This window comes from Hemicordylus capensis, chromosome 4, assembly GCF_027244095.1.
Source record: "Hemicordylus capensis ecotype Gifberg chromosome 4, rHemCap1.1.pri, whole genome shotgun sequence".
NCBI lineage: Eukaryota > Metazoa > Chordata > Lepidosauria > Squamata > Cordylidae > Hemicordylus > Hemicordylus capensis.
The window spans coordinates 295,674,435-295,700,421 of record NC_069660.1 but is presented as its reverse complement, the minus strand read 5'-3'; the positions used below and the strand labels follow the sequence as shown (position 1 = coordinate 295,700,421).

The following is a 25,987-nucleotide window of genomic DNA, read 5'->3' as shown; positions in this document are numbered from 1 at the left end:
TGGTCTCTGCTCCATACTGCTAACTGATTCATTTGTGTCAGCTTGTCACATGGATCAGCCCCCACTTTCTCCCCATAATTTGCCTGCAAGTCACCACCCTGGATTTTGTAACATCAGACAAAACACTTAGTGGAGGAAGATTTGCCTGTTAGCCAATACACACAAAACTTCTTTATTTTGTTGATGAACTGCCACACAAATCATGCAGTAAGTAGACTATGGCAACTGTATTGGAAGAATTGACCCCGAATAAGAGAATAACACTTGTTGATTTGAAAGGTTCAGGGTAGTAGTTTATTATTCCAGCTCCAAATTCATGACATCCTATAAGAAAGACCAAACAGAATTTAGCAAAGTGAAGAGACCAGTTTAAGCTCAATTTAAATTACATGTATAATAACTGTAAATTTGGCAGATATATTGACTTGCAAAATTGTGTGCTATGATGGGTGTTAAAATTATTTACTGATGTTAGTAAACAGGGGAATTATTGAAATCCACAACAACATATTGGTTGTGTTTAGTGTCAAGGTTACCTATCAACCCCTCCCCAACAATATTTAATGATTAAGCAAAGGGCAGACTAAGAGGGAGAACAGCTTCAAAATGTAATAACGCCTTCAAACTGATATCCTGCTTTATTCTAATGATTATTTGAAAAACCATAATACAAATATGTTTAAAGTCCTATTTTGCTTAAAATTAAGTTGGTTGTATCTAAAATGTAGTGCTTATAAAATAACCCAGGTTTTTAGAAAAACATCATAATTTTATTACTGTAAATTATTCAACTTGTTCTTAAAATACTTTTAAGATCACATAATTTGATATTTAAAGTACAAATTTGATAACAGACTGTTATTTTGTTTACAACTAATACTATATTGATATATAGAATAACCTATGAAAGGGTTAAAAATAAATAAGAAACAAATAAATAGCAATTATTGCAAATAATTAAAAACAATTAAAAACAAATAAACAGCAATTATTGCAAATATGCACAAGGGTTTCCTACTTGGAGAAAGATCAGCCCAGTTCAGGAAAAATCTTTACATCCCTGGGGTGAGTTCTACAATATTTTAAGTAATATTGAAGTGAAACACCTATTCAGAGATAATTGCCTTTATCTGCCCCTTGTGTAACCACTGCATCTCCCTACCCTTTAAGAAGTAGATGGCATTCTCTCAGGCTTAGACCCCAGCATCTCTCTCTAGATAGTTGGCATTGATGGTTCTTTAAATTTGCAATCATTTCTTTATCTTGTAATCACTAAAGATACAAACACTCATTCTGATACTCTTTCTTTTTCTGGATTATTATTTTAGTTGCTGCCTCATATGTGTTGATTTTACAGTTTTCTTAGGATTATGTAAGGAATGCAAGGGGAGCCAGGTTTTTTAGGGAAGAGAAAGCATCTTTAACTTTTGACTGTCAAATCCACAGCTCTATGCTCGTACTCTGAAGCAGAATATACAGAAACATGCTGTCCTCTCTGTTCTGGCTACACATGAGTTAACGATTTTGTTGCACTGCTTGTGTTAAATTCTAGGTTGGTTAATTCTATTTTATTCCTCCCAAGTTCTTTGCTCTCTTAATTCTTCAACAGATTTTCTGCTACAGGGGTTTCCACCCCACTGGATGCATGTCAATGATAGTTGAGACATTTTCTCTGTGTAAGCTTACTGTGGGTCCTGGCTGTTGATCCTGCACTGGAAATGTTTACAATTGCGTTCCACAGTGGCACTAGCATCTTCTGCACAATATCAGAGAGAACATTTTTTACTACACTTCTAGATGAAATATAAACACATTTCTTCTTTCAGATATCTGCAGAAGTTAGAAGCTTTATAGCTTAAAAAAACGAAGTATACTATCTCTCTGAAACACTATCACATTGCAAGCAGCTCTTCGGGTGCCCATTCGCTTCATTGTTTGGGGTGCGCTATGCACACATATGTAACACAATCTGAGGCAGAGAGAGAATCCCCTTCATGAGCAGGGATTTATTTATTCATTAGTGCCCTTACAACAACACTGGCTGGAACAGAATTCAAAGTATATTTAATGCCTTCATTTGCCTACTAAATAAACCCTTAATGCAGCATCAGAATACATTTGTATTGCTTTATAGCTATATTCCAGTTAAGCCTGATAGACAAACTCTTATATGTAATTATTTGTTTAATTATAATTATATTGCTTTGGCATCCTATCCTTCCTCTAAGGACCCCGGGAAGTGTAGGCTTTCCCCCTTTTCTAATACTGCAACAACCCTGTGGAATAGGTTATGCAGAGATAGAGTAACTGGCCCATGGTCACCAAGAAAGCTTCATAGTGATTGATGTAAATCTACCTGGTTCAAATGCATCATTCTGTCCACTACAGACTACACCATATTGGCTCCCAATGTATGCCCACGTACAGTATTTGATACCTAGTGACTACTGAGCATTACTAGTACTTTTTTTTTGCATTTGTTGCTGATTTGCAAATGTAATATTATAGCTAAGTTATGTCCTAAATAGGAAATATGCAGTGGTATTCAACTGTAGAGTTACCCCCTTCTTTAGAGATAGTTAAATTTCGAGAAGCAAATAGAAGGGGGGAAACTAATGTTTCAGGCAATAAATCAACCACAAACTGATAGGATTAGGTAGACACTTTCCCCCTATGGGCAGGATTCTTGATAATTACATGTGTATAACCTTGCAGAGAGACAAAATAGGATTAAATGGACTGCTGGTCTAGTGCAGTATGACAAATGTGATAACCTTACGTTTCTTAAAGATAGATGGCAAGCAAAACAGAGTTATGTATCTTCCTTCCTGCTGGTCTACCTTACTGCTGGTCAGCAATCAGTTTGTTTCTTTATTAATGCAATCTCAATGTATAAAACAGAAGATAGCATTTTCCTCCAGCAACATCCTTTATTTCAGTTAATACAGAAGGAAGTATTGGTTATTTACTTTTAAAAGATTTGGCACTGCAGTAAGCTTCACTGATGGGAGTTTGTGGTAGAGACATTAGCTGATAAAAAAATTTCTGATTTGATATTTGCTTCAAATAATTAAGACATTTCATGTAGCAGAACAAATTATCAAGAAAAAAAACCCCTCATTAAACATTCAGATTGCTTCATTGTTGTATTTGTTCTAACTATTGCTATTTCCGGTCTTCATTTTTCCTCTCCCCCCCCCCCCCCACTATCCTTGGCCTAATTTGTTCACACGCTCCCATTTAATTTTATTGGCTGTGGCAACAAACATTATTTTACTTAGGGCATCATGTGATGTTATAATGTGAGATGTAGTGTAAAGCCACGACTGGCAAAATCATATGGATAATGAAAAACCCATAGCATCCAACATGGACAGCATATAAACAGCATGCCAGCTGCGACCTTATCTAGATAAATCAGATTTGGCCTCTGTTACTCATTCATGGGTTATATCCAGATTGGATTACTGCAATGCACACAATGGGCATCTGCCTTTGAGATGGTTCAGAAATGTCATCTGGTTTAGAATGCTGCTGCAAGGATGTTTGTGGGCTCTAGTTGCTACACACGTGTAATGTCTATGCAATGGCAGCTTCACTGGCTGCCAGTTTGCTTCCAGGCCAGATTCAAAGCGCTGGTTTAGACCTTCAAAGCCCTACATGGTTTGGAACTGGAGTATCTGTAGACCACATTCACTCCTATGAATCTGCCAGGGTCCTTCACACTCCACCACTGATGCCGACTCAACTGGCGAGGTCCAGGGACTAGGCCTTCTTAGTTGTGCCCCCTGTCTTTGGAATGCCTTGACAGAGGTGATTCATCATTCTCCCTCCTTGATCATTTCTTTTAAAAGAAACTGAAAACACTGCTTTTTAGAGAAATGTTTTAAAATAGGTTTTAATCAGCTTTTTAAATTTAGGCTGCATCCACAAAAGCATGGCAATTAGCAAGGATCATTGGGCCGGGGAGAACTGCTTCAGAATTTCTCACAAGAAACCATATCCTGGTTATCTTGCCTGGTTAAATGCAGTTTAACCACAGGGGTTTGGCCAGAAGTATCCAGAAATCCTGGGTGCTCACAATAAGCCCTGCAGGGTTCAGCCATCCTGGATGGTTGAACCACTCTAACCAGGATAGCTGTGATTGTGGGAATGCAGGCTTAGAGCCCTTTCTCATGATCCAGTGAGAGGGCTTATGGGGGTGGCAGAGAAGGCATCAGAAGTTCGCCTTCCCCGCAGACGAGCCATGTGGAGTTGCTGGGCGTGCAAATTGCATGCTCAACTGTCTGCAACTGCCACGAGCAGCACGGAGGTGCAGGGGTTGGGACACATCAATCCAGCCCCCAGAAATTCCACAATGCACTGCAGGAATGTGCAGTGCCTTATGATGACCCCCGCCCCCGGAGGGACTGGCACCTATCAGTGTTTCAGCCCGGTGGTTCCCATGATCCGTGGGCAGCGGGCTAAGCTCCCTAAGCCCGCTTTCCACTGATCAGGAGAATCGCCTCAATGGCTGACATACTCCACAGATTTCTTTACAAGAGTGGAAGAAGAGCTCCAGCCTCACAAGCAGCCAGGAAACTGACCGTGCATGAGGCTTGCCACTCAGCACTGTGGTGGAGGTGAAGAGGGAAGCAATTTTCATGTTTTTCTTCTCCTTGCAAATGCCCTGTTTGCATCTAGGAATATGTTTGCGAGGGCTGTGCAGCCCCCATGGAAATAGTCTTGGATTGAAGAAGAGCTTTTGTGGGAAAGGGAGAGATGAAAATCGCTTCACCTTCCATCCGCCCAGAACTGCACCGTAATCTTTGTGCACTGTCAATTTCTTGGCTCCTGCAAGGACAGAGCTCTTGCTCTTCCTTTGTACACCTGTGTGGCCTGTCAGCCACTATCTTCTATTTCATTTTGCTCCATGGTTATTGTTGTTTGTCTTTATCACTTATTGTTTTTAGTTGTGTTTTTATTGTAAGCTGCCCTGAGTAGCAGTGTGTTGGAGGACTGGGGTAGAATTATTTTAAATAAATAATATGCTCACAATAAGTGTTCAAAGGGACTGAAAATGCAAGGTGCTTTTCAACAGTTCTAAAAATGGATACAACATGAGACAAGTAGTTTTGGTTCCCCCCCAGTTACCTCTGCTCTTTCTAGTCTTAAACTATTCTGGGGTCACTGGCAACCCATCCTTTACTTTCTTATTCTGGCCTTGTGGTCATTCAACATGTTTAAACAAAAATGTTTAAATGATAATGTGTAAGACATGAGCAGTAGTGTACTGAAGCGGCGGGGTATAAATATGTTAGATAGATAGATAGATAGATAGATAGATAGATAGATAGATAGATAGATAGAGAAAACATAATCAAAGCACTTTATTCCACACTAGTCAGACCTCATTGGGGATATTGTGGCCAGTTCGGAGCACCACACTTTAAGAAGGATGTAGACAAATTGGAATGGCTTTAGAGGAGGGTGACAAGGATGGTCAGGGGTCTGAAGGGCAAGCCCTCTGAGGGAAGATTGAGAGTACTTAGTTTGCTTTCTTTGAAAAAGAGAAGACTGGGAGTGGGGACATGGAATGATATCACTCTTCAAATGCATTGTGAAGGACTGTTATGTAGAAGAGGGCAAAAGTTTGTAGTCCACTGCCCCAGAGGCAGGGGTGTAGCGAGGGGAGAAAGGGTCCATGTTCGCCTCTCTCTCTGGCGGCCCCTTGGAATGAGGGATACAATTAAGAAAATAGGGAGGGGTGGAACTAGGGGGCTGTCAGGAGCTCGGAAGCACAGGTTCTTTACACCCATCCGCTCAATTATAGCTACACCCTTGCCCAGAGGGCTGGACTAGATCATTATAGGAGGGTAGATTTTGCTTGAACAATTTGAGAAACTTCTTAATGATAAGATTATCATGGAGAAGAGAGCTGGACTTGTGGTAGCAAGCATGACTTGTCCCCTTAGCTAAGCAGGGTCCACCCTGGTTGCATGTGAATGGGAGACTAGGAGTGTGAGCACTGTAAGACTTCCCCCTCAGAGATGGGGCTGCTCTGGGAAGAGCATCTAGGTTCCAAGTTCCTTCCCTGGGATCTCCAGGATAGGGCTGAGAGAGATTCCTGCCTGCAACCTTGGAGAAGCCACTGCCAGTCTGTGTAGACAATACTGAGCAAGATGGACCAATGGTCTGACTCAGCATATGGCAGCTTCGTATGTTCCTATTAGATTAACAATGAAGTCAATCACCTAATAGGCTAGTGGGCTCTCTCTTGGAGGAGGTTTTTATGGCTGGTTTGCCATCTATAGGGGATGCTCTAGCTCTGGATTTCCTGCATCAAGCAGGGGTTTGGACCAGATGACCTATAGGCTAGGGATGTGCAAACCAGCTTGACTTTGAACAGGTTCAATGTTGAGGCAGTTCGTTTTGATGGTCCGGGGTTGAACCAAACCACCCCCAGTTTGGTCTGACCCTGGACCGAACACCTCCAACTGTTTGGGGGTTCGCAGTTAAAAAAATTTTTTTTTTACTGTATCCTCTTTGGGGGAGTTTCTTTGGGTGGTGGTGGTGGTGGAGTCTGTGCAGGTTCCCCCTCCCTCCGCCAGCTTCCATTATCACCGCCAGCGGCCCGTTTGGCCGGGTTTTCGGCCCATTCGGGCCTTCAAACTTTGGCACTGTGGCCATTTTGGATGCTGCTATGCCTGTGCAATTGGCCTCTGAGAGGCCTGGGTCATGCCAGGTCTTGCAGAGGTGCAGGGTCATCCAAAATGGCTGCCGTGCCAAAGTTTGAAGGCCCGAACAGGCTGAAAAACCTGCTGAATAGGCAGCTGGCAGTAATAATGGAGGCCAGTGGGGGGAGGGTGAACCTCCATGGATCCCCCCCAACATCCCAAGGAACTCCCCCGAAGGGGATATGATAATTAAAAAAATTAAAAAAATTGCAACCCCCCACCGGACCGGACCAGGAAGGTTTGAGGTGGTGCCGGGCCAAACTGACCCAGTCAGGTTCGAGTCCGGTTTGGACTCAAACCAAACCGAGCCAGCCAGTTCCATGCACATCCCTACTATAGGCCCCTCCAACTCTATGATTATACTTTTCGCTACCCAGATCGCTACCCAGGTTAAAAGTGAGGTAGGATGAAAATGGATCCTATCCTTTTGGTTATCTGCAACACTAAAGTGTTTAAAGTGCTCTGGGGAGCTGGCAGCCATATTTACCATAGAATTGTGTGGAAAGTGGGGCCAGGTAGAGCAGAGCTCCTGCAGTACTGATGGCTGCTCTCCGCTACTCTTACAATGCATTGTGGGACAGCTCGAGGTCCCAGCTCCCAATATAAGCTATGGAAAATACTACTGCGGCATTCGTGTGGGCCCATGAATTGCATAGCTAAAAGGAGGCTTTGGGAGCAGGCAAGTAGAATCCCGCCTTCCTTTCAGCCCATATTATCATGTGAAAGGGTCCTGAGTAGCACAGGTTCAGACAGGAAAGTATTTCCACTCCCCATACTGCCACAGAAACCAGTTTACCTGTCTCTATCGGGTCCACCTCGCGTGACTCCTTGACCTCCACTGCTGCCACTTTATTTGTTTTCCCACTGCCATAATATAGAATTCTAACTCAAAGGCTTAAATCTGACCAATCTCTTTAAAAGTCTCTTTAAATCTCTTTAAGAGAGCCAGTGTGGTGTAGTGGTTAGAGTGCTGGACTAGGACCGAGGAGACCCGAGTTCAAATCCCCATTCAGTCATAAAACTAGCTGGGTGACTCTGGGCCAGTCACTTCTCTCTCAGCCTAACCTACTTCACAGGGTTGTTGTGAAAGAGAAACTCAAGTATGTAGTACACCGCTCTGGGCTCCTTGGAGGAAGGGCGGGATATAAATGTAAAAAATAAAATAATAATAATAATAAATAATATTGCTTGAGCAGGTAATGGTGTCTTAGCTCTAGACATAACTGGTTAAGCAAATTATCCTGACCCCTTTCAGTCTAACTTCCACCCTGGATTTGGGATTGAAAATGTGCTGGTCGCTCTGGCAGATGACTTAACTAAGAACTAGATGGGAGGTACATTCCTGTTGGTTCTGTTGGATCTCTCAGCAGCTCTCAGTACCATTGACCATGGTATCCTTCTGGGCTGTCTTGAGGGAGGGGTGGGATTAGGAGGCACTGAGGCTATTGCCATGATTAGCCGAAATTGGGCTAGGGGAGCCTAGCCAAATTCCGTCTGATCGTGTGAGCCATTGGGCTCGTAGGCGAGCCCGGTTGCCTCCTGGAGATTAACCTACCAAACAACCCCTCCCCTTAAACCGGGTTTGCGGAGCGAGTGCTCTGCAAACCCAGTTTTTTAAAATCGTGAGTAGCTCCATGCCATGGCTACTCATGAGTAGACCCTTGCTGCCTCCCGGCTCCGGGGATCTCTCCAGTGTGCCCTGCGTGCTTGCGCAGGGCATACTGGAGCTTCCGGGGGCCGCTCGGCCCCCGATCCTTCCAGCCCCCGCTGGCTCCATCACAGAGCCGGCAGTTGTGTGGACAGCTGGCCAATCCGGCTGTCCAGGGCTCCTGCCCTGCTTGTCTGCGGGGAGAGCGGGCTTAGCCCACAATCCCCGCTTACCTTCTCAAACCGGGTCTCACTGATTGTGAGACCCGGCTCACTGTGTTACAGTGGTTCTGCTCTTTCCTGCAGGATAGGTTCCAGAATGCAATGTTCCAGTGACCCTGGTGGTCACTGGGGCTGGGGGCTGGCGTAGAGACTAGGACAGCATGGAATACACTCTGTCCATACTCAGAGACACTCTTTCTGCTTGATCACCCACATATTCGCCAGAGCAAGATGCATAGTCCTCAACCTTCAGTTTATCTCTTATGTCTACCTCACCCACATTGCCACCCCAATCTGATGTCAGGCTCACAATGGCATGCAATCTACCTGTGCTCAGAGACCTTCTTTCCTCCTACTGAAAACAGATTTAGAATTCTTGAAGATTTTGTTCCCTTCATAGTAACACTTAAAATCTTCAGAAGCTCTCCAAAGACAGTTTATCTGCCTTTCACAGAAGATAAAACTGAACATCCCAACCTCTGTTATTTAATTTTTAGGAGCAGGAAGCATCCTCCAACAAAATAATTAGTGCATCATTTTTGTGACAGACAGCAATACAATAGTTTTTACCCAGCACACACTGGAAACAGGGTCAGGATAGTCACTGAGGATGGGAAGGCCATCTCTTAAACTGACAAATCAGAACAAACACTTTGTTGCATGAGATCTTTCATAGTTAAAAAGCTGAATTGTGCCTATCAAGACCTGCATAAATGTATAAATTATATCAATATATCAATTATACCAATGCATAAATATATCAATTATATCATATATATCAGCGTAAACCACCCTGAGCCACTTGGCAGCATACAAACTGAATACACAAATAAGCTTTAACTTACAAGATATATAAGCTACATGTTGAATTAGCCATGTAGTGCATCAGGTTTCATGCAATATTTGCTTTTAAGAGACAAGCAGAGAAGTATGCAAACAGTACAAAATAAAGCCTTGGATTTACACACATGTACTGTGCACAAAACTTGCTCTTTGATAACTATTCTGTATCAACACAGTCTCAGGCAGACTCCGCAAAATCCACCTATGTCAAGAGGACAGAGGAATCACCCCACAACACCAGGAGGAAAGGGAGAGGGAAGATGGGGCTTCCCCAGATTTGGGAAATGACAGCAATGCCAGACCCTGTGGCCACTGGTCTAATTTGGGGTGTGTAGGGGAGAGAATTAAGGAAAGAGGTGTCCACTGCTCAGTTGACACAGAGAGAAAAGTATGTAATAGGGGAGAGCCAAGGACATCTTCTGCTAGGGCTGCTCCCCGCACCTTGTTCTCTGATCTCCTGGGTGGAAATGATACTGAAGGTCCTCACCATCCTGCAACACATTGAACTCAGCCAGCCAACCAGCCTGCCATCCCTTTCCCAACCCCATTTCCCCACCACCATCTTTCTTCCCTGTCCCCTCTTTCCCAAAGAGTCTCACCCCACTCCTGGCCACTGAGCAAGAGCATCAGCATGGAGTACCCCTATTTCACTCTTAAAAAGCAACTCCTTTTTTGAAGTGACTGTAGGGTGCATCATGGTGCCTAATTGTACCACAAATGAGCTGCTGGGTAGTGTGTAGTGTAGAGCCTGCCTGGAGGCAGCCCTCATTGTTGGCTGCCCAGGAGAACCGCTGTTGAGCCATGAGGGGAGAGGAGGGAGAGGAGGGGAGGGGAGGAGGGAGAGGGAGCAGAGGAGTGGAATGAATAATCGATCCCTCCATTCCCTGCCAGCTTGGTCTCCTGGGCAGTTGACAGAGGGCAGTCTCCCAGTGGGCTCTGCGCACTGCCCAGCCAGCTTGTTTGCAGTGCAGTTAGGAGCTATACCGCATAGCCACTTCAGTTGCTGCCCACACTAGCTGCCCCCACTTCACTTTCCTCCTCTCCTTTCTTCTTTTCCCAGCCAACTGGAGTGCATGTGTGAACTCTGCTTTTGCAAGGTGAGAGCAGCAATGCTGCTGCCCACAGGAGTTAAAAGAAATTGTGTGGAAAAACAAAGCATGTTGGTTTCTTCTGGGGAATGTCTATGCTAATCACGCAGGTCAGGATTTGGTACATTTGTGGGAACCAGATCTGCCACCCAACCTTGCTACATAATTTTATTTGAACTTCCCTTGGCATGCAACACACAGAGGCAGAGGAAGCCCCCTCTTGGATAGATGTAGGACTGCAGTTAAACCATAACTTGTAAGATTTCCCGGAGAGACAGAGAAGGACAAGAGAGAGAGGGAAGTGGAACAGATTAGTCATGTCTGTTTGGTAGAGGGGGGAGTGGTGCCCTTCCTGCCCTTAAAGTCCAGCTGCTCATGTAATGCTTGGGGACTCCTGCTCAACATCTTGGCCATTGACTTAAGGCATCTCACAAGGTTTTATCTGAAATTAAGCCTGGGCAAGACAGAGGCAAAACAGAGAAACAATACATGAGCCTGACCCTTAGAAAAGTTCCGCTGGTTCAGAATTTCACTGGGAGAGTCTTTAGCTGGATCATAACTGTTAGATCATGTAATGTTGATCCTTCACAAGCTACACTGGAAGCCAGTTTATTAGTATTATTATTATTATTATCATTAGTAGTAGTAGTACTACTACTAGTAGTAGTAGTAGTAGTACTTTTTAATGACTCACCTGTAGCTTATATATGGTAGGTACTTTACTTTTTGCAATTCTTTTTTTTTTTTTTAGTTTTTAAAAATAACGTTTGTATTGCAGTTTTAACATCTATAAATCTGATTGTAGTTTTAGCTTAGATTTTTAACTTGTTTATCTTAATTCAGTTAATTTTATTATTCTGATTTTACATTGTAACTATTTTATCAATGTTGTGAGCCGCCCCAAGCAGTAGTGTACTGGAGGGGTGGGGTATAAATATTTCAGATAGATAGACAGATAGATAATACTTGCATTCGTACTGCAACTATGACTACTTCTTGCAGTAGTAGTAGTAGTAGTAGTAGTAGTAGTGATTTTCAGGTGCAATTCAAAGTGCTGCTACTACCTTCATATCTTTTAGGGACAGGGTACCTGAGGGAACGAACAAATCTCCTAAATTCATTCTCCTTAATGAATCTGTGTGGCCTATAAGATCACGAGGAGGGCCAACTGCATGTGCCACCATTGTCTGAGGTTCATTGGGCAGCCATGCAGGATAGTCTCTTCTCTGCTAGAGCCCTCTTTCTGTGGAACTCCCTTCCCTAGGATATTTGATTGGCTCCCTCTCTCATACTTTTTAGACAACTACTAAAAATTTTCATGTTTAGAGAAACATTTCCCACCACATCTTATATTTTTATTTATAAATAAATATTATATGGATTTTACAGTGGTTTTATCTTTTGAATGGTTTTTGTCCAATATTTGTATTATTGATTACTTTATGGGTTATTTGTGTTTTGTTTTGTTTTTGTTGTATTGTAATTTTTAATATGCAGGTCATCATGAGACTATTGGGAGGAGGGTAGATTGTGGGGAAATGACTTGCCTAGTGAGCAAGAGGTTGCTGGTTCAAATCCCTGCTGGTATGTTTCCCAGAATATGGGAAACACCTATATTAGGCAGCAGCAATATAGGAAAGTGCTGAAAGGCATCATCTCATACTGCGCAGGAGGAGGCAATGGTAAACTCCTCCTGAATTCTGCCAAAGAAAACTGCATGGCGCTGTGGTTGCCTGAAGTCGACACCGACTCGAGACCACAACTTTATTTTAGATTGTCAAAGATAAATAAATACAGATAAATAAGATAAGTTGGTGATTAACATGATTACCATTAATTTTAATGGGCTAAGTGGGACTAACTTTCTATGGGCTGGAGCTACTATGTTCTTATCTGCATATTCATGAGTTATACAATCATTAGATGAAGGCCGATGGCTATACTTAAGATTGTAATTATATGAACGTTTGTACTTATAATGGCTCATGACATTATTCTGTCAGTGCTAAAATCAGTGAAAATAAAAAAACCAATCCAAAATATTCTTCGTTAAGGGGAAATATATATACCGTGTGTGTAGGTGTGTGTGCTCACACAATATATTGTATATACATTGTAAATACATTGTAATAGAGAGCCAGTGTGGTGTAGTGGTTAGAGTGCTGGACTAGGACCGGGGAGACCCAAGTTCAAATCCCCATTCAGCCATGAAACTAGCTGGGTGACTCTGGGCCAGTCACTTCTCTCTCAGCCTAATCTACTTCACAGGGTTGTTGTGAAAGAGAAACTCAAGTATGTAGTACACCGCTCTGGGCTCCATGGAGGAAAAGCGGGATATAAATGTAGTAGTAGTAGTAGTAGTACTACTACTACTACTAATAATAATAATAATACATTGCAAAGATATAATACATCAATCAAAGCTAGTCCCAATCCATGATAGGATTAACCCACAAAATCTTAGCTGACAATGGAATTGAATATATATATATATACACACACACGCACGCACACACATGCACACACACATTATCTCTATGGATATTAGAGGCTTAAGAGTTTTAGCAGCCTTTAAAAGAGCCTTAAAAATCTTTTTAGCCTAGCTTTTAGTGATGACTGAAATGATTTTAAATTGGTTTTAATTGTGTTAATGAATGTATTTGTGTTTTATCTGTTTTTATATTTGTGAATCACCCAGAGCCATCTGGGTGAGGCAGTAGAATAATCAAATCAATCAATAAATGTATACATTATTATCATTATCATTATTATTTTATTTTATTTCTATACTGCCCTTCCAAAAATGGCTCAGGGAAGTTTACACAGAGAAATAATAAATAAATAAGATGGATCCCTGTCCCCAAAGGGCTTGCAATCTAAAAGAAACATAAGATAGACACCAGCAACAGTCACTGGAGGTACTGTGCTGGGGGTGGATAGGGCCAGTTACTCTCCCCCTGCTAAATAAAGAAAATCAGCACGGTAAAAGGTGCCTCTTTGCCAAGTTAGCAGGGGTTACCAACATACAGACATACATAAAGTTTTAGATCCTCAGTCATATTTTCTCTAACTTCTAGCAGTCACAGAGAGACATTATGAGTTATTATAAGTGCAAACTTTCAAATAGACCATGTTCATAAAAGGCATCACAAAGTATGCATTTTAATTTAGAATTATAACTATGTACTAATTTCTGAGACTCTATTATATATGATGCGTATATGTGTTGAAAACTTTTGTGTAGCCTTTGTATCAAACTAGAACAAAATAATGCTCATCATATTCATTATAACAGTTTTTGTTTTAGAAGACAGTAGTGGCAGTTTTTATAATATACTATTTTGTTGACTGCTGTCAGTGGAGTGATATTCTTTACAGTTTCAGTGTGTCCTCCATATAAATCATGTATTTTTCAATAGACTAGACAACAAATTTATGTTTTTTATCATTCTGAAGCAGCTCATTAGTGTTTCTTTAACTCAAATAAAAGTCAAGAGAGAGACATTCAGAACTGCAAATTAAGTTATAAATATATATAGCACATGCCATATCATCATTTTGTTTAACTTGGCAGCTTTGTGGTATTTCTAATTTTAGAATGAGACATTGTTCTTCACGTTTCTTTTCTTGAAACATTTTGTTCTCATTAAAACTGAGAAAAAAGCTACATAAATATGAAACATGGTTTTGTACAAGCCAACATATTTTCATACAACTGAATTCACTGAGCTCCACTAAAATGTTCATTGATCTATAGCGGCATTTCCTTTTATGAATGGTTTGCATCAGGTCAATGTACTGGATAAGGGTTTGCTAAGTTATATCCTGTGGACATTCATTAGTATGTATTTTGCTACTTCCTGTTGCAATCTAGGAGTTTCCCTAATTTTCTTCTGTTTTTATTTAAATGTGAAAAGGGGGTAATGTCACAACAGGGAGTGAGTTGACAGAATGGAGGGACATTGGCTTAAGAGTAGCACTCATTTATTTGATGTTCAGCTCTAGGTTGACCTGCCAGCCAATCTAGATGCCAACTAGGGGAGTGTTGCTTCCAAAAAGATATTGACTATGTGTGATGATGTGTCTAGACATGATGTGATATGGTATGCTGAAGATACACATACGAGGTATATCAGTCCACTAGTACTGAGGATGAGGACTCAAATGAAATAGAAGTGGGGCAGATCCTTAACAATAGTTCATTAGCATATATTTAACACAATTTAGTGGCATCCCAATCTTATAAATTAAAAAGAAGAATGAAAAAGTTGCAAACTTTCTGGCAGAAGTGCTCTAACCCATGGACCTTGGGGCCCCAGTCCGTGGTCTACCAAGGTCCGGGAGGGCCCTCCAGATGGCTGGGGGGCCTCCTGTAGACACCCCACCTCCACTCCTCTGCTGCCCAGTGCGGCAAACCTACGGTGTTGTTTTTCCCCCCAGCCACTGCATGGCCAAGGGGTGGCTGCTGGTAGAAGGTGAGCCAAACAGTCCTCACCCCCTGGGTGGCGGCTGGAGTGATGCTGGGCCTGTCTGTTCATCCCAGTAGCTGTTGCTAATTGTGAGGTGCTCCTGTGTAGTTGAGAGAGATCATCACAAGCCTGTAATGTCATGGGCTTGCTATGATCTCTTCTAATAATACAGTTTTCTGTATCAAGAGCTTGCAACATTATCCCATACCTTTCTTATGCATGACATTGGACTCTAGAAGTAAGTGTGCTGGAGTGGGAAGGAGCTCTTTTCAGGTACCCTGTAACTGATGGTGTGGAATCCTGGCAGTATGTTTTACAGTAATCCATGGCATTAAACTCTTGGTCTACAGTCCATGAATTGTGGGGGAAATGTTGAAACTTCTGAAAAATAAGACTTCATACTGTAGAGGTACTGTCCTTGGTAGCTAAAGCTAAGATTACTTTGTCATATCTCCTTTTTAATTTGGAGTGTTATCCTAGTCTTTTTGGATTGGTTTAAATTACCAATTTCCTTTGTTACTATAGCTAACGTTAGACAGAAGAGATTTAGATGTCATTTAGATATTTAGATGGCATTTTACCTATTTCCCATTGCACTTGTTTAAAAAAATTGACATTTCCATTATGTTCTGCTATCCTTGTTGCACAAATGCAGTGCTTGTGTGGGCTGACCAAGAACACAAGAGATTAACAACTCTGAGCACCTGCTCAGCTATACGTTCTTGTGTATGAACATTTTGGTTTGTGCAAGCGCAGCATTAACCTAGAAGTTAGCCATTGACATTAATGGAAGTGTTACATACATGATTAAATATTCTCCTGTGAAATCAGTGGGACCTGAGAGTGCTTGACTTTGGCTGGATTGAACCCCACGTGTACCTCTTTTAAAACAGATTGAAATACATTTGTGAATGGAAAAATAGAGTTCAAGCAAAGTGTTAACACAGGAACTGACCTGCAGTTCATTCAGCGATCTCTGCTGTACTAAGAACATGACATATATGTTGTACAACAGTTTATAAGCCTCATAATTCCTCTTTTCATGCATATGTACACACACACACACACACACACACACACACACCTGTTTAAAAGGTAGAAATAAATGTTTTCCTTTAAAAAAACAATACATCTGTATGAAGACCTGCCATAAGAACCGGTTGATAGCACCAAACATTTCCACCTAAGCCTGTCCTCACACCCATACTTCATTACTCAGCCCATGCTATCGCAACTCTAAGCTACATGATTACATTGCAACAATAGTAGATATTCAACTCTGGAATGCGGGGAGGGATATTACTACTCAGATTTCTTTTATAATTGTTGGTAACCATCCATCTTCATAAGACAATGATTTTTGCCTATGTTGTTTCTCATGCCCTAAAAATTAATAATGCACTATGGGACTCCTCTAATTAATTCTGTTTTATTGATGTGTGAAGTCTTCATTGCATGAGTGGTCTGGAGCAGAAGAGTTCTTGCAAAGTTTAGAAAAAATAAAACCCTTTGAATTGTGCAGACTCTGCTTAATATTTATGGATCAACTGGATGAATTTGACCACATACCAACTGTTCTTTCATTTTATCTTCTATCTGTTTCAAAACTAAATTGCATTCTACAGGCTACAGCTCCCACTGCTTTTTCATCACAAAATGAATGTCTTGGGTAATAGTCAAATCTATTAGCATCAATGGCTAAAATCCAGACTAACATTACACACTCTGAAAGTATTGGGTCTGCACAATGGAGGAGAGGAGATTTTAGCCAATCTTCCCTTTCCTTTGGAGCCCACTGTGCCACATACCAAAAATATGTCCCTCAGGGCTGCAGAGGGAAGTGGAGGATGACAAAAATCTCCCCTATTGTGCACACCAAACATGTTTCAGTGTGTACAACAATAGAACTGGATTTCAGCCAATATATATATACTTATTTTTATTATGTATTTTAGTTTAGCATTATCTTATTGCAGATTCACCATTTATTTGCAAAACTTATTATAGGAAACAAATATATATAATTTAAACTTGAGGCACAATACAGCCAAAGTGAAGTATTATTAAACCACATTAGATCAATGGAAGAAATGTACAGCCAAAATCTATACCTTTATTTTGAAGTATGTCCCACTATGTTCAGCAGGGCTTACCCTGAAGTAAATGTGAATAGGATGGCAGCTGTGATGCCTGATCTTATGCATGTTTATTCAGAAATAAATCCCACTAAGTAAATGTTATCTATTCCTAAGTAAAAGTGCATGAAGTTGCAGGCTTAGCACACATACTTAATACTCTAACTGAAATTAATGGGATTTTGACCATGCTTCATTTTATCTGGATTATTCCCAATGTTTCTAACAAGCAGTTGTCTCTCTTATTTTGCTTCTGTCATCTTTCTCTTCTTCTTTTCCTGTGATTTCTGTCTTCTCTTTATTCCTTGCTGTTCTGAAGCAGCAACTGATTGCCCCATCTTTTTTTAAAAAAAGAAAAAAACCCTGCTGAAAATATAAAGCTTCATCCTTTTGCCAAATTACAGCATGGAGACAGGGGCTTCAAGGAGAAAAAGGGAATTGTCTATTAAAAATTAGAATAGCTGAGCTTATGTTTTTAAAAAGTAAATAAAAGCTATCCAATTAAAAACAGAGGCAAGGAGAGACATGTTTCTGATGTTGTTAAATATTGATCTCATCACATTTCTTATTGCATGACTCATAGCAAATGTGATATGTAAAGTTTATTCTGATGGATGATATTAGCTGTGAATTGGCATTACAACCGAACCTTCCTCTATGTCATTGACAAGACACAATATTATTTCTGCTGGGGTGTCAGAAATCTATTCATACTTACATGGGAGAGAGCCCTGTTGACCTCAGTGGAACTTACTTCATGAGAGGATTGGGGTGGACATAGGATTAGTCTGCTAAGAGAAATAACTGGAAGCATAATACAGTTTCTCTCTCCTTTAGCATAAAGATTTTCTGATCATTTTTTCAAAAAGGTATATTAAATAATTATGTGCCCTGTAGTTGGAAAACAAAAATTCTGCTAGAAAGATCAAAACTTTGAACTCAAAGTGAGGGTAGATTCACATGATCAAAATATTTACACATTGGCATCAATTTAAAGATCCCTCATATATATAATACATTTGGGGCTGTGCTGTCCATATAATCAAGTGATATGTTTGACACTCTTTGTGTTGGTAGTTGGACAATGCTTTCTCAGCTCGGGTGATCAAATGTAGCACAAGGCTACTGTACTTTTCAGAGTTACTTAGAAGAGAGTATTGTTCCTGGATACGATGAAGCACCATCCTAAGCATTTTTATATGGAATATCTTCCTCTAATTTCAGTGGTATAGTTCCTAGTCAGCATGATTAGGACTGCAGCCTTATTCTTCCTAAGACATCACTAGGGGCAAAAGAAGCTCACTCAATCTGCTTAAAATTCAGCTGACTTCCGCAAATGCTGAAAGCATTGCAACATGTTTTCAGACTGTAGCTCACCATATCTTCTCATATTTCCAGTTCTGGTAAACTTTCAAGGATTTAGAAAATCTGCAACTTTCTACATCCTTGCAAATTTACTCAAACACTGGAATAAAGCACAACCAGTTCACTGTGCAATAAGTTAAATACACCATGTGATTAACTTCCAGGGAAGGCTGTCATATACTGACTACTGACATTCTGATGAACAAAGCATGCATGTAAGGAGGGATGGTGGAGACATCTCATGTGATCCCCTTAGTTCCCCCTTACATGCATGCTATTGTGCCAGAGCCCTTAGAGTTCAGAATGCTCCCTGCCCTCTGGAAATGTTGTGTAAGGTCAGAAAGATGGTGGTGGTGATTGTGTTAGTGTAGCGAGTGTTCTGAACTCTATGGAATCTGGTACAACAGTATACATGTAGGGAGACTGGGGGAGTTGCTTTAAGATTTCTGGTGCATCCCTGCAGTCTGCAGCCCCTCCTTATGTGTATGCGTTGTTAGGACCACTGAATAACTGCCATAGGTTGTGAATGGGTCATCTATATCCACTCCTACATGACATAATTTTGTGGAAATTTCAGTAATGCTGTGATTTTCCCCCTGATCATATCAAAATTTCAAGTTTCTTTGTGATACTGATCTCATAATTAAATGTGCATAGTAGTGAGACAGGGAAAGCAGGGGTGCAGATCCCAAGTATTTGAGGAGTTGTCTCCTAAAGTGCTTTTCTTTCACCCCAAATATATTTTTCTTTCCCCCAAAGCATCTTTCCTCTCCTACCCCCCCGCCCGCAAATAAAATTAGGTGAAAATTTGCTCCTTAAGCTTTCCCTCTATCTGCACCTCTGAGAGAAGCACAGAGCAAGAGAGAGAAACCAGCATGGTCATGCTTCACACAACTTTGCTGATGTGTTATTTATACCATTGTTGGAAAAATGCTTTCTGGAATTATCAAGGGTTTTCCTGTATATTCCCCATGGATGGAATTTTCAGCCCATGTAAAATTCTGCCAGAGGATGGGGTGAAGGAGGATCCCAATTTTGTGTTATAGAACTCCACAATTTATAGAAGATGTCACAGAGGAATATTGAAAAAATGAGATTAATTACTGTTGTATCCATTAAAAAGAAAAATAAATACTCATTTAATGAGACAGGGATATGAAAACACTATTGTGTGCCTCTATTAAATACTCAGTTTTCCAGGTTCCATAATTGTATGATAAAGGTGCACAAAACCAGTTGTGACACATGGAAACTGGAAAATTTAAGTTTTATTTTTAAATTTTGCATAAGAGGCATCATATACTCAGTGCAGAAAAAAAGTTATATATAACCCTTGTTTGTTCCTGAATATTTTTACATAATCCAATTTCAATATTTGCCTTTTGTGTAAAAATACTCTCTTGAAGTGCTTCTTCCTCCATGTGGGTACACAATACTGTTAGAAAACACTTACTCTTAATTTGCACCTCCATGATAAAAAGAACTGTCAATTGAAATGAACTCTTCTTAGACTGTATTACCTGATATGTGTTTTTGTTTGTTTTCTTAACTAGTGAAAAAGGCCATAGATTTTAAATCTAGAGGATTTAAATTGTTTCCAGGGAAAGACAACAGCAACAAGTTTTCTATCTGTGAGTGTACTCCTTTTTGTTACTTTTTTCTAGTGCAAGAGTGAAGTTTGTGCTGTCTGTGTTTGTGTGTGTTTTCGCTATTGTCCACATATATCTAAGAGTTTAATTGCATTACATATTTCTTCTACAGTCTGCATGGTGAATGTGAAAGTGTAGTTGTACTCTGAAGAGTGACTCTACGAAATTGGCATTGTTGGAATGCATTTTACTTAGTATGTTAATGTTTTAAATCTAAATTTTGTGGAACTAAAAATAAATATTTTGTGTTCTAACTGTAGGATGTTATTTAACATTCAATTACTCCTTCTGTGAGCTTGATGCACAGTTGTTGATTTTAAGGGTCCATCCATGCACTGCAGTCCTAAGCAAGCCTACTTATCCCAGTCCAGCATGTGGAAACTTTGTGAAATGGGGAAGTTGCAGTGTCACACTGACCTCTAGTCTAGTTTGAAAAGAGAACACCAGAGGGGATTTGTGCTTGTTGTGTTTGCACTAGAGGAAGGAAAGGGAAGGGGAGATTCAGTTTATTGGCAACCAACTATCTTTGCCAGGACCAAATTACATAATAGATTAAGTCTGTCATTAAGAGCAGGGGTGTGCTCAGAATGTGATTTGGCATCTGAATCACAGCACGATCTCTTTAAAACACAGCCCCTTTAACATGGAGGAGAGCAGGCCCATACCTGCTGCTCCTCTGCTCACCACCACTTCTGTACCGGCAGTGCTCCCCTCAGCTATAATTGCATGCCAGTGGGGCATCCCCCAGCTGCCTCTGTGTGCTGCCATCATGCAGGGGCAGCTGGGATATGCCCTGCCAGTGTACAATCATGGCTGGGGTGGGGGGAGAGAATGATGCCAGTATGGAAGTAGCTCCAAGTGGAGTAGGAGTAGGTATGGACCTGCTGTCCTCCGTTTTAAAGGGGTTCTGTAAGCCCTCGTTTTTAAAGTGATTGTGCTGGGATTCGGATGCAAAATCACATTTTCAAGCATATAGCTAATTATGAGATGGGCATAAATGTCTCTCAACAAGCAAATACAGGGTGTGCTGATATGGATCAGGATCATGACGCACAACAAGACGTAGTTAATACATTTGCCTTGCAATGTTTTTCCACCAAAACCCACTCCTGAAGCAGTTAGTTTCCATAACCGGACAGACGTCTTTTAAAGTGCTTCTCTCATAGTAAGCAGGGAGGGAGCAATTGTCTCTATTCATTCCCGTATAGGCCCAGTCCATTTTATTTTTGTGTGTTTTTAGATTGGGAACTCTTTTGGGACAGGGAACCACCGTCTCATAGCTTTTCCTATGTAAACTACTTTGAAAACGTTTTCTGTTGAAAAGTGGTATATACATATGTTTAATAGAAATTATTCTCCACAAAGCAGCTGTATGCTGCAAATTGTCACAGCTTGAACAAATACCTTTTTCAGGGGGTGATTTTTTAATGGGAACGTGGCACAAAGTGTTAAACCCCTGTGCGCTGTGGCCCCAATCAGCATTTCCAGTTCTGTGGCTGCTTTTCATGAAAGATGGAGAGGGAGGGGGAGAGGGAGAGGGGGGGAGAGAGAGATACTTCTGCTTTTAAGCCTGCCTTCATTATAGGCTTAATATAATTTGTAGTTTGACCCACAGCTTGCCCACTGATTAGGAAAAGTTATTTTGAAATGAAGAGTCATTTTTTGGCTCTCTTCATGTCAATTCCTTTTCTAGTAAGATAGAAAGAGGGGCATATGAGGTGTTTGCCCTCCGGCCTGAAGAAGAAGGAAAAGGTTAAGAGACAAAGGTGACCGCCTTGAGGCTCCCACTTGAGCTCCCCCCCCCCCAGGTCAATGAGGATGGTTCCCCGTTTATCTAGGCCCTCAATAAGCCTTAAACAGCAAGTCCAGTTTTTTTTAAATTTGGGGTTCCAATTAATTAATCTCTTAAACTAATTAACTCTTCAGAGGTATTAAATTAGTTACCTCCTAACACTTCTGAAGCCCCTTTCCATTCAAAGCATGCAGAGGCGTATCTAGGGAAAATGGCGCCTAGGGCAAGCACTGAAATTGTGCCCCCTGCCCAAACATCTGACACCCATCTTTCAGATAACTTTACCATAATATCAGCTCAAAAATACAAGTCAAGCTCATTAATCTTTTAATATTTCAAAAACTATTTAGCAGTGGACGTAGCCAGACCAAAAAATGCTGGGAAACTATAAATTTCAGTATGCTGGGGCTCCTGAAATACCCAAATACTATGTGGAGGTGTACTTGGAAAACTAAACAGAAGTCCCTGTCTAATTCTCTGCTATGCATTGTAGCATCACTATTACATAAGTTTTAAAAATAAATGGAGAATTTGATTTTTCCCAGATAATCTGAAAATAATTAAAGGATATGCAGAGTAAACTGTGTCACTGCTTGGAATATATCCTAGAATTTCAGAAAGACAGTTAAAATGAGAGAAAGAGAGCAAGAAACTCCCAGTGGGCCTTAATACTAAGGATTTCACACTGATTCAAAGACAAACTCACCATTAATAGCCATATTATTAAGACATCACATTTAACTCACTTATCATAAGAAGCAAAGTAAGAACAAATGAATACAATCCTAGCTCATAAGCTTCAGCTCAGTATTCAAAGCCCTGATTCTCTGTACATTGTGCCAATCTGAATATGTGTTCAGTGACTTATATTATATTATTATTATTTTAAAATTTACCTGTAGCCCCTTCGGGGGGCTTCCTAAAGGCTGGGGGAGACTTCAAAGGTTCCCCTCCCCCTGCTGGCCTCTAGGGCCTCGCAGGGACCATTTGAGCATGTGTGGTGGCCATTTTTAAAGTTTTTTTTAAAAAATGGCTGCTGAAAACAAAATGGCCACCGCACATGCTCGAATGGCCTCTATGAGGCCTGGCATGGCCTAATTCCTCACAGAGGCCATTTGAGCATGCACAGTGGCCATTTTGTTTTCGGTTGCCTTTTTAAAAAAAAAATTAAAAATGGCGCCCCCTTCAAGTGGCACCTGGGGCATGTGCCCTGCCTGCCCTACCCTAGATACACCCCTGACAGCATGAGTATACACTATTGCCAGGAAGTCAGTAAGCTGGAAACTGAAGGTTCCTGGGGAGGACGTGCTTCCAGCGGGCATGTTATCTGAATGTGTCCAAGTCAGGTTCTTGAGCCTTCCACCCACCAGGATTTTAATTTGAACAGGGAATGTTGAACAGAGTTTAAGTTGAACAAAGAATGTTGGGAGAAAGTCAGGTGGAGGGCTCAGGAACCAGACTTGAAAATACACACATCCTGAGCAGAACCTGGTGTTCATAGTCACCCTGTTTTTCTCTCAAGGAGCCCAGAATTGTTTGCCTATGGTTGCCTGGCATCTTACTGGACCAGATCCTGTAATCATGTGTTTCCAGACTGTCCTCTGGGTCAAATAAGTAATCATCCTGTATAGACTATTCTCCTGCATTATTTAGCATAGGAGAGAATATTTTGGAGAAATATTCTACCCATTCTGTTAAATGTATCAGAGAATATTCTTTTACAAATCTAATCCCATATTGAAAAGGTGGGATTAAACTTCATAAAATGAAAACTTCAGTTTTATGAAAACTTCATAAAATGAATGACTTAGCTGACCTGTTCACCATGAATGTGGAGTTGCTTTAAGCAGGAGGGAGTAGTGGGAGATTGGCCTTATTTCAACCTTACATTGAATGCTCCACCATGCACCCATATACCAGTTTACTGAGCCCAAAATGTACAGTAGCTGGTAGACTTTATCCCTGGTGCTGTGTAGAATCAGCCCTCATTCTAAAAAATTGTCATAGATTTTGGCATCCATAACAATATTCCCCCCACAATTACAGATATATATGTACATATTTTATCGTTTCAAATCTCCAGGGCCTATATAATACTCTGTTTCTAAAAATATTTATTTGAATAAATCGTTAAAAATGCAAAAATGATCAGATTAAAAAACCCCATCTGTATACGGCATCAAAAGGTAGATGCATATTTTAATGATGTATAAAACAAGAAATATTTGGATTACAGATGAGAGACATGAAATTTATACAATACATTCAAAATAATATCTTGCTTACTAAATGCCTTTTGACTTGTTCCAGGGCTTCTTCAGTAAGGCTGATCTCACAAGCTGGCCAGGCTAGGCTGCTCAAATGGAGCACAGGGATCCATGCAGATCCCAGCGCTCCCACCCAGCCAAACCTTACTTTGAAGCCCAGCTCTTTCTTAGCTGAAGTTAAGGGAACCCAACCCAACCCGCAACCCAGCTGCCAGGATCGTGTTTCTCCTCGGGCTGCATGCAGCCTGAAGAGACACAGAGACGGGCACCTAGAATGCCCGTCTGATGGCGGAATCCCCCAATGCACTCCACACATCACACAGTGCATTGTGGGATACCCAGAGACTGGGATGTGCCATCCCGGCCTCTGGAGCTTTTGTTGTTGTTGTATGGCACAGTGCTACTTGTCTGGAAGCATGGTCTGTGCTCCCAGAAAAGGATCATTTATGGGGAAGGTAAGCATTTACAGCTTCCCCCATGCCTACCATCCCGCCCTGTTGAATGGTCATGTGAATAGTTCCAGTATCTTCTTTGCCAAACTTACTTTGACCTGTTGTTCCAAGTCTTCTTCAGTGGCCTAATAGTGCAACAAGTTCAGAACGTCAGTCTACAGACTCACTTGTAGTATACAGGTGAAACTCAGAAAATTAGAATATCGTGCAAAAGTCCATTAATTTCAGTAATGCAAATTAAAAGGTGAAACTGATATATGAGACAGACGCATTACATGCAAAGCGAGATAAGTCAAGCCTTAATTTGTTATAATTGTGATGATCATGGCGTACAGCTCATGAAAACCCCAAATCCACAATCCCAGAAAATTAGAATATTACATGGAACCAAGAAGACAAGGATTGTAGAATAGAACAATATCGGACCTCTGAAAAGTATACAGTGTACTATGCTTGATTGGCCAGCAAACTCGCCTGACCTGACCCCATAGAGAATCTATGGGGCATTGCCAAGAGAAGGATGAGAGACATGAGACCAAACAATGCAGAATTGCTGAAGGCCGCTAATGAAGCATCCTGGTCTTCCATAATACCTCATCAGTGCCACAGGCTGATAGCATCCATGCCATGCTGCATTGAGGCAGTAATTGCTGCAAAAGGGGCCCAAACCAAGTACTGAATACATATGCATGCTTATACTTTTCAGAGGTCCGATATTGTTCTATTCTTCAATCCTTGTCTTCTTGGTTCCATGTAATATTCTAATTTTCTGAGACTGTGGATTTGGGGTTTTCATGAGCTGTACGCCATGATCATCACAATTATAACAAATTAAGGCTTGACTTATCTCGCTTTGCATGTAATGCGTCTGTCTCATATATCAGTTTCACCTTTTAATTTGCATTACTGAAATTAATGGACTTTTGCACGATATTCTAATTTTCTGAGTTTCACCTGTATAATATTAGATGATGATGATGATGATGATGATGATGATGATGATGTATTTACACACAGTCTACCAGATATTATTGACTGGATTTGGTACTTTAATTATCGGGCCTCTTCCAGGGGTCTAGGATAACTAAAGATGATGATGATGATGATGATGATGTAACAACAACAACAACATAAGAACAGCCCTACTGGATCAGGCCCAAGGCCCATCTAGTCCAGGATTCTGTTTCTCACAGTGGCCCACCAGATGCCGCTTGAAGCCACAGGCAGGAGTTGAGGGCATGCCCTCTCTCCTGCTGTTACTCCTCTGCAACTGATATTCAGAGGTATCCTACCTCTGAGGCTGGAGGTGGCCTATAGCCCTCAGATTAGTAACTGTTGATAG

At 41.0% G+C, this 25,987-nt stretch overlaps 1 protein-coding gene and 1 long non-coding RNA gene across 8 annotated transcripts in view; one reads left to right on the top strand and one right to left on the bottom strand.

The window, feature by feature from the left end:
• The window catches only part of CSMD3 (CUB and Sushi multiple domains 3), a 1,041,917-nt gene that overhangs the window by 458,573 nt on the left and 557,357 nt on the right, over nt 1–25,987 (top strand). For 5 of the 7 annotated variants that reach the window (XR_008306202.1, XM_053246218.1, XM_053246215.1 and 2 more), the window contains one exon: nt 20,039–20,116. The exons of the other annotated variants lie outside the window; for them this stretch is intronic. Coding sequence is in view for 4 of the 5 variants with exons in the window: in XM_053246218.1 (XP_053102193.1) it covers nt 20,039–20,116 (78 nt within the window). In the remaining variant the exon portion in view is untranslated. The remainder of the gene's footprint in view (nt 1–20,038; nt 20,117–25,987) is intronic. 7 annotated transcript variants of the gene reach the window in all.
• Nucleotides 169–25,987, bottom strand: part of LOC128323327 (uncharacterized) — a 78,314-nt gene continuing 52,495 nt past the window's right edge. Inside the window, exon 3 of the long non-coding RNA XR_008306204.1 lies at nt 169–324. This is a non-coding gene — a long non-coding RNA (uncharacterized LOC128323327). The remainder of the gene's footprint in view (nt 325–25,987) is intronic.